Genomic DNA, 9,866 nt, shown 5'->3' on the forward strand with positions numbered 1-9,866 from the left:
CTAATTGGTTAAGAGCTGCATTCACTTGGAACCTTCAGCTGGTTATGCTAAAGCAAAACAAATGCTAAAGGAGCAGTAATGTGGAGGCCATGTTCCACCAGGTCAGAGTCAGCAGCGAAGACACGGATCTCTTCAGGTTTCTCTGGTGGCCTGATGGGAACTATGAGCTGGAGCTTGTTGAACACATTATATTGGTAGAAAGTTGGAAGTATTCAGACTAGCCTGGGTAGACGGTACACTACAATACCGAAAAGCACTCGCATCTGCTCGATCAGCTTATTTCTGCAACGAGTTGAAGCCAATGTTAAACATAATTAATTGACTTTCTGCCTGTTGGGCCCTGTCATTGGACCCCCTGTCTCAGCCCCAAGGTTTAACGCTGCTATATAATTGTGCCGGGTGAGAGGGGTCAGTTCTCCTTCTCCGCTGTAAATCCTTGTAGATCTAAAGAATGCACTTTTTAAAATGTCCCTGTCTCTAGCTAGAAACATTCGTTGAACATTCGTTGCTGTCCCGGTCCAAAGTCCTCCTGGTTGTGTTGCAGATCAAGACGATACCTGACGATTCCAGCTGCCACTCTTTTGACCACTCCCCCCACCCCCTGATCTGATTCCGCACACCACTGAAATCCCAATGCTCTCTCCATTGGCAAGATATCTTCATCCAAATCTTGAAACCCTTGTGCTCTTTCCTCTTCGGGAACTGAGCTGAGCAACGTCCGGCTGTTGCTCGACCATTTTGTCAACCGAAATCCACCTTTCGCCAACACGCTTCTCAAGTCAGCGCAAAGGGCTATTGTTGTGTCTTCATCAGAACTGGACATAAGACAGTCATCTACATAAAATAAATCTTGACGGTTTTGGCAGCTTCTTGACCAAATTCATCCAAAAACTCTGTTGCACATTTCTGAAACGCAAAGTTTGCATAATTTGGCAATGAAGTTGCACTGAAGATGTGTACCAATCAAGTGCTTTTACAAAAAATAGAGCCTGAAACCTCAAGGAGAAAACAACAACAAGGGTTGAATTTCAATGGCTAGGAAAAACTCCCTTGAACCAGCCTCAGAGAGGTGATCAGTCCTCTTCTGGCTGTGCCGGGTGAACATTAAGCATCTGCTAGAAAGAAAGGAAAAACAGGGGCATATAGTGAATGCCACGATGGAATTTCTCACTTTAATGCAACCCTACCAGGATGCTTTTATGGATTTATAACAGACTCATCTGACCCTGCCGATGGCCTCTGCTTCGTGCGAACACTTCTCTTGACTGCGTCGCATTAAGAATTATCTAATAATAATCTTATGTTTGGGTTAAGTTGTTGAACTATGGCAAAATGGAAGAATGTTGCAGTATTTGAGGGACAAGCCCATTAGAACTAGCTAGCAATTTAAAATTCTGTGTGACTGCAATTACATTGTTAATAACCCCCCAAGAAAATACTGTTATGCCACGATTAGTGCTTTCAGAAAAACACATTGACGCTTGTCACGAGTTTCCAACTTCTTCACACAGGCTGTTATGTAAGGTAGACCAAGGTTTCACAACGTGTAGCAGTATTATCATGCAACTCAACAAGAATTGCATGTACATTGTAACCATATGTACTATATGACTAGCTAAATGTTCTGTATTTGTGGCCTAGTAGTCAATGTTCGGGCCAGTTACAAAAGGTTGATGGTTCTAAGCTCCAGCAAAGTGTAAGAACCGTACACCATATCTCTGACAGCAATGACACATGGGGCATTCAGGCCCTTAAGATCCCCACACACGTTAACGACAGCGACCCTTCCCTCCCTGACACGTTAAACCACTTCTATGCACGTTCTCAATGACCTTTAACATTTCTTCAAGTCAACCCTTGGCTATATGATCTCATAGAGATAAGTCATATTGTGACGCAATGGCATGTGGGTAATGTGTCGGTTATCCAACTCCCAATTTAATACATTTCATTCCTTTTGCCGGACCTTTTCATAGTTATTCTGACTAAATAGGATTTTGTCCACTTGATTATATAGACATATGACGTTATTTAATACATTATTTTTTATTATTTATTCACATTTATTAAAAAACATTTTTTAATGAGCAACCATGTTTATTACAAGCAATATTCATCTGACTTACATCAAAATATTAATCAATCAATCAATCAAAGCCCTTTTTACAACAGCAGTAAAGCACAAAGTGCCTTTACAAAACACCCGGCCTTAAACCCCAAGGAGCAAACCACAGTAGTTTTGAATTTCAGTGGCTAAGAAAAACCTGGGCCAAACTACACTTAATCATAGACCATGCTATAGAGATGAGTCTTTAGTAGACACTTGAAAGTTTGCACTGAGTCTGCATTTCTTACCTTAATAGGCAAGTCATTCCATCGTTGTGGAGCTCTGAGAGAAGGCCCTGCCTCCGGCTGTTTGTTTAAAAATTCAAAGTACAATAAAAAAGCCTGCATCTTGCGATCTAAGTTTACGTGTAGGTATGTATGGCTGGACCATTTTCAGCGAAGTCTGAGCAAGTCCATGTATTGATTTATAGGTTAACACTAAAACCTTAAAATCAGCATTAACCTTAACAGGTAGCCAGTGTAAAGAGGCTAGTACTGGAGTAATGTGTTTTTTAGTTATAGTTAGGATTATAGCAGCCGTGTGCAGCACTAATTGAAGTTATTTTATGTATTTATCAGGGTAACTGGAAAGAAGAACATTGCAGTAATCTAATCTATAAGTAACAAAAGCATGGATTCATTTTTCTGAATCAGTTTTTGATAGGTTTCAGATTTTTGCAATGTTTTGAAGATGAAAATAAGCAACTCGATATACATTTTATATGTTTATCAAAGGAGAGGTCATGGTCGAGGGTAACGCCGAGGTTTCTTACAGTTTTTTGGGATACGACCATGCAGCTGTCAAGGTTATGCCATTTCTCTTTGATATGACTTGGTTTTTGAACACAATAGCCTTCTATGGTTTTAAAACTTTCTAAATGTATTCTAAATAAAGTAAATCTAGATAGGGAGGCAATAAGTCTTGGAGACCTATTAGGCTGTTTAAGGTTTAGGTTTTTGAAGGCTTAGAAATATCAAAATATGTCCTTTCTTTTTGCTGTTGAGGCTCTGGGCATCAGCAGTAGTTCTAAGATAGTCCTTGAAGCAGCACAATCTGGAAAAGATCTCTCTGCAGAGGCAGATGAGGCAGGAATAACAAGAAACAAATACATGTCTGATATGCTGAGATACTAGATAACTTCCAAAATGGGGTTTTTGCCATTTAATCAATTCCTGTCAGGCTATTGATTTTTACTATAAAACCCTATCTGTGAATCGAGCCACCCTTGCCCATTTTTGCCTGCAAACTGTCACAACAAATAGCCCAATTGCCTCGAAACCTCCTCATCTGGCAACACTGCTGACATTCATTGACTCATGCGCACTCCTGCACACACACTATCACGGGAGTGCAGTAGCTGGTTGTGTCAAATGTAGCTCAAGGAGTGGGCAGATTTAGAGAGGAGACTGTACATTAGCTGTATATCAAGCTTTTTCATATTTATTGGTTCAAATACAATAAGACATAAGAATATTAAAAATCTATGTAAAAACAAAGAAGAAAAATGGGGTGGCATTTGCTTCCCTGCCACACAGTTGCCGGTGGCCCTGCCCGGCATACAACCCTGACCCACCTGGACAACAAAAACACCCACACTACACTGCTGTTCATAGGTTTTAGTTCAGAATTCAACACTGTCACCCCCCTCAAGCTGGTAGGGAAGCTCTCCCTGCTGGGCCTCAGCATCATCAAGTTTGCTATTGACACGACAGTGGTCAACCTCATCAGCAACATGAGGAAGTGGAACTACTTGTAGAGTGCTGTAATCTGTCTGTGAATGTAGACAAAACCAAGAAGTTTATTGTCAACTTCAGGAAGGTGAGACCTGACTATACCCCCCCAAACAGATCAGCAGCTCCACAGTAGATAGAGTCAGCAGCACCAAGTTCCTGAATACAATAACAACAAATAGGTGTCTGTTCTCCAAATGGTGTGGTAACACAGGGAGTCACAGTCACATCCTTTTCTTCCCATAACTAAAGAGATAGAAGTAGTATTAACCAGTCCATGGTGGTTCAGGGTGGGGGGATGGTACTGCAAGTATCTCAGGTACTAGGAACTATTTTGGAGAAAAGGAATATAATTTAAATGTCAACTTAAAACATTAAAGGACCCAGAACCCAAAACACCTCAAAATCGTACATGTCATATTGTAAAAAAAGGTGGTCATTGCGTTCTGTAGTCCGCATTGGCAGCAGCTACTAATTCATGTGTTTCTTTTAACTACTGCTGTCTTTGATCTTCTACCTGCTAAGATATTCGACCTCCTATTGTATTTACTTTGTCCTTGGTTGGGAGTTCATGTAATGTTTTTATTTTACTTGACCTAAAAAAAAACAACGTTGATGAGCAGTTTTTATTCTGAATTTAGAAACGATTTGATAAATGAATCTGAATGCATCTGAATTGTTTGTAAAAATGTCAATTATAGGCTTAATATTCAGATAATAAATGCAATAAATATTGAACTTAACTATTTAATAACACTGAAATTATATTATTAAATGGAATGCAAATTCAGTAAATGAATTTTAAGAACATAAAATAAAGTGTAAATATTTAAATATCCAATGTGCGTTACAAATTGACATTTAATTAAATGTCAGATATAAGGATTCCAAACATTCAATAGGTGAAATAAAATAAGTAATTGCTTGATGAGAATTACATAGCTCCTGTATGTATGGAAATATGATGCACAGCAAGACGTCAACACAATATTTTTCAATATTTTCAATATATTAGATGTTATATTTCATGTAATATGATTCATTTACATTTTAGTTTTCATTGTGGTTTAATGTCCTTATTCTGAACGCTAGACTGGTCAGGTGGTGTTTCTCACAAACTGAGGGTATAAAAGAGGAACAGGAATGTTCCATCAGAACAGACTACAGATTGGAGACATGCTGAAGTACATCCTGTGGAGTGTTCTCACAACCCTGGGTGAAAAGACTCTTTGACTACCCTTGAATCTGTCTCTCTCTGAACTAGCTAACGCCCTGAAGAAAATCTCTTTATTATCTGGTTTTCTCTCACACACTTTTTTTCTTATTTTATTTTATTCTCTTAGTTCTTTCTTATGTTGACTCTCTTGGATGTGTAAAAATATAAATTGTTTCTGTAAAAGGACCATCTGATTTAAACTGATAATGTTTTTAATTGTGTTTCTTGTCCTGTCTGTCTGTATCCTGTGTAGTTCTCACTGAGGACCTGGTGCTCCAGCCCAGATACCTGGAAGATGTACCTCAGACCAGAGTTGTAGGTGGTAAGGTCGCCAAGCCTCACTCCTGGCCCTGGCAGGTAAGACATTAGTTTTGTCTGGTTCTGGGTTACAACACATATCTGATCCCAGAGGGGTATACTCCGAAGGGAGTTCATCCTTCAGATTTAACTCGGGATTATCAAGGAAAGTCAGGTTTGACAAACTCTGATTGCCTAAATTGGTGTTAAATGGTACTACGACAGTGATTAAGATTTTTTTTAATTGGAGTTTGTGCGATCCGGTTATTAAATGTTTCTTTTTTTAAATCATGATAAAACATTTTAATGACCTAATTCTGGAATAATGACTACATTTGTTTTGAAATTATTCAGAATGAATCAGAGAAATCTCGTGTAGAAACAGAATATACTGTATGTAGATGTTCATTTACTATAAACTCTAGTTGACAAAGGTATTTTGGCTACATAGTACAGCTGTTTTTGTGACTTTTGTTGGTGTTGGATGGAAGAAGACAGAGTGGACTTTAATTTCTTTATGGAGCAAAAAAGTATTTAGTCAGCCACCAATTGTGCAAGTTCTCCCGCTTAAAAAGATGAGAGAGGCCTGTAATTTTCATCATAGGTACACTTCAACTATGAGAGACAAAATGAGAAAAGAAAATCCAGAAATTCACATTGTAGGACTTTCTATGAATTAATTGGTAAATTCCTCGGTAAAATAAGTATTTGGTCACCTACAAACAAGCAAGATTTCTGGCTCTCACAGACCTGTAACATCTTCTTTAAGAGGCTCCTCTGTCCTCCACTCGTTACCTGTACAAATGGCACCTGTTTGAACTTGTTATCAGTATAAAAGACACCTGTCCACAACCTCAAACAGTCCCACTCTAAACTCCACTATGGCCAAGACCAAAGAGCTGTCAAAGGACACCAGAAACAAAATTGTAGAACTGCACCAGGCTGGGAAGACTTAATCTGCAATAGGTAAGCAGCTTGGTGTGAAGAAATCAACTGTGGGAGCAATTATAAGAAAATGGAAGACATACAAGACCACTAATAATCTCCCTCAATCCGGGGCTCCACACAAGATCTCACCCTGTGGGGTCAAAATGATCAAAATGATCCCAGAACCACACGGGGGGACCTAGTGAATGACCTGCAGAGAGCTGGGACCAAAGTAACAAAGGCTACCATCAGTAACACACTACGCCACCAGGACTCAAATCCTGCAGTGCCAGATGTGTCCAGACTGCTTAAGCCAGTACATGTCCAGGCCCGTCTGAGGTTTGCTAGAGAGCATTTGGATGGTCCAGAAGAGAATTGGGAGGATGTCATGGTCAGATGAAACCAAAAAAGACCTTTTTGGTAAAAACTCAACTCGTCATGTTTGGAGGAGAAAGAATGCTGAGTTACATCCAAAGAACACCATTCCTACTGTGAAGCATGGGGGTGGAAACATCATGCTTTGGGGCTGTTTTTCTGCAAAGGGATCAGGACGACTGATCCGTGTAAAGGAAAGAATGAATGGGGCCATGTATCATGAGGTTTTGAGTGAAAACCTCATTCCATCAGCAAGGCATTGAAGATGAAACGTGGCTGGGTCTTTCAGCATGACAATGATCCCAAACACACAGCCCAGTGGCTTCGTAAGAAGCATTTCATGGTCCTGGAGTGGCCTAGCCAGTCACCAGATCTCAACCCCATAGAAAATCTTTGGAGGGAGTTGAAAGTCTGTGTTGCCCAGCGACAGCCCCAAAACATCACTGCTCTAGAGGAGATCTGCATTGAGGAATGGGCCAAAATACCAGCAACAGTGTGTGAAAACCTTGTGAAGACTTACAGGAAACATTTGACCTCTGTCATTGCCAACAAAAGGTATTTAACAAAGTATTGAGATTAACTTTTGTTATTGACTAAATACTTATTTTCCACCATAATTTACCAATAAATTCATAAAAAATCCTACATTGTGATTTTCTGGATATTGTTTCTCATTTTGTCTCTCATAGTTGAAGTGTACCTATGATGAAAATTACAGGCCTCTCTAATCTTTTTAAGTGGGAGAACTTGCACAATTGGTGGCTGACTAAATACTTCTTTGTCCCACTGTATACTTTTAGCCAACCTTGACCAACAATAACCTTATTTTGATAGATTTTACACACATTGTTACTCTAAAAATACATGATGAAAATATGTTATGGGAAGTATGCCCAGACCCCTCAAAACAAGGCTTAGACCCCATCCATAGTCTCTAGCAGGCAAAAAATTATTTCTCTGAATCCCCAGTTAGAGAAAGCCTGCCTGTTTTCACATGATAAAAGCATTAGGCTGCTTTAACACACTCGTCTCTATATCTATCTTCTCTCCTCAGGTCTCTCTCCAGGTCCAGTCTGGAAGCTCCTTCTTCCACATTTGTGGAGGTTCTCTGATCAGGAAGGGATGGGTCATGACAGCCGCCCACTGTGTGGACCGGTAGGACAAGGACAGAACTATATTTCTAAAGTCAATCTGTTGTGGCAATAGGATCAAACTATTACAAAACACAGCGGTACACAAATGACATACACCAATACATTAATGCAAATTTGATTTCAATTAGCATGCTTTTTTAATTTTAAACGTGTGTGTCTACAGTCCGGAGACTTATCGCGTGGTTCTTGGAGCGCACAACCTGGACAGGAATGATGGTTTGGAGCAGATCATGCCTGTCAGCAGGGTCATCATCCACCCTCAATGGAACATGAGAAATGTCGGTGCAGGGTAAGGAATGCTTTCTGGAGTCAAAGGCATATATTTGTTTAAGTTTAAATGTGATTATTGACAGTCCATTAACCCCTCGGGTATGATATTGTGCTCCTCTGACCCTCAGTTTTGATATTGTGCTCCTCTAAACCTCAGGTATGATATTGTGCTCTTCTAACACTTAGGTTTGACATTGCCCTGCTTCAACTGCCCACTGCTGCCACCCTGAACTCTGCTGTCCAGCTGGCTGTTCTCCCTCCCTCTGGTCAGATCCTGCCCAACAACAACCCCTGTTACATCACTGGATGGGGACTCACCTCCAGTAAGTTACACAAGCAACTAAAATAAACTGTTGTTAAGGTTTTAAAGAAAATGTATATTTCTATTTGTGTGTAGTTATGTCTCTCTTTTGCATGTGTGTATCTAGCTGTATGTTTTCCGTCTTGTTGTCCTCCATATTTCTTACATGCCTCCTGTCCTTCCAATAGCTAACGGTTCTCTGTCCAATAGCCTGAAACAGGCTAGGCTGCCCATCGTCGACCACCAGACCTGCTCCAGACCTGACTGGTGGGGATCCAGTCTTAAAACCACCTTGATCTGTGCCGGTGGAGGATCTGATTCTGGTTGCAATGTAAGACCAGTGTATTAGAATGACTGTTTCGAACACTGCAGCAATTTTGGGGGTGATAAACAAATCAATTAAGGATAAAATATTTATAAATAAAATAATGTCATAGTGTAGGAGAAAGATTATTTATGATATACATTTTAAAATATCTAACTACCAGTAAGAGTCATGGTTTCTACAATTCATAGTGACATCAGTATCTCCGTCATGATGAAGGCTGGGAGAAGACTAAACTCCCTCTCCTAAACTGTAGACACTAAATAAAATGTGACAAAACACAGATGTAGTACTCCCTCTCTTTCCTTCACTATGTCTCTCTCTCTTTTACTAATGTTCTCACTAATTCTCTTCCTCTCTCCTGTAGGGTGACTCTGGCGGCCCCCTGAACTGCCAGGTGGAGGGGAGGTACTACGTCCATGGGGTGACCAGCTTTGTTTCTGGTGCTGGCTGCAACACCTTCCAGAAGCCCACTGTCTTCACCCGTGTGTCTGCCTACATTGACTGGATCAACAATGTTAGTAGTCTGATGTCGAGGGACAGAGCGGACAGGAGAATAGCACTGCTTTATTTCTTTAACCGTTTGTCAAGGCATTTTTATTAGTTGGCATACCTAAATAGGAGTATATATAATGTCTTTTTTATTTAGTAGATTTGGTGACAATAAAAGTTTCTGTCCATTGTTTTAACTGATACCCTCTCCTCCACAGATTGTCTGATAAAAAGGAAACTCAAAAAACTATCAGATGACTACTGAAGACAATGTTCAATAGTCAATAAAGTATCAAATTTGCAGCATCTTCTTTTTCATGTGTACTTTTTACTGTCAAGTCCACGCTGTCATTATTTACCTCACAGATTTGTCTGTATTATCAGTTCACTTTTAGAGGGATGTTTTCTGTATTTGAGACGTAACTCCAACCATGTCTTTCGGGACAGAGAAAAGCCCATTTCACTTGGGCACCTATACCACCTATTGAGGTATGTTAATAGTTAAAGATGCATTGTGGGATTGTATACTTTTATTTCAACCTAGATTTGTTTACAGGTGCTCTCCAGTCACATGTTCACTCCACTGAACTTGCCAAAGTCCTTATCTTGTCTGAAAGTGACCTCACCATGTCTCAGACATATCACCACCAATCACAATTAAAACAATGTTCA

The 9,866-nt window shown here is 39.9% G+C and overlaps 1 protein-coding gene across 1 annotated transcript; it reads left to right on the forward strand.

The window, feature by feature from the left end:
• Window positions 1-4,995: 4,995 nt before the first annotated feature.
• Window positions 4,996-9,499, forward strand: LOC105028863 (elastase-1-like). The gene is given in 8 exon segments (NM_001304262.1): window positions 4,996-5,053; window positions 5,307-5,410; window positions 7,707-7,807; window positions 7,970-8,095; window positions 8,263-8,399; window positions 8,566-8,708; window positions 9,070-9,219; window positions 9,413-9,499. Coding segments are annotated over 8 exon segments (810 nt in total). The 5' UTR covers window positions 4,996-5,013; the 3' UTR covers window positions 9,422-9,499.
• Window positions 9,500-9,866: the final 367 nt, after the last annotated feature.

Source organism: Esox lucius, chromosome 17 (genome assembly GCF_011004845.1).
Source record: "Esox lucius isolate fEsoLuc1 chromosome 17, fEsoLuc1.pri, whole genome shotgun sequence".
Lineage (NCBI taxonomy): Eukaryota > Metazoa > Chordata > Actinopteri > Esociformes > Esocidae > Esox > Esox lucius.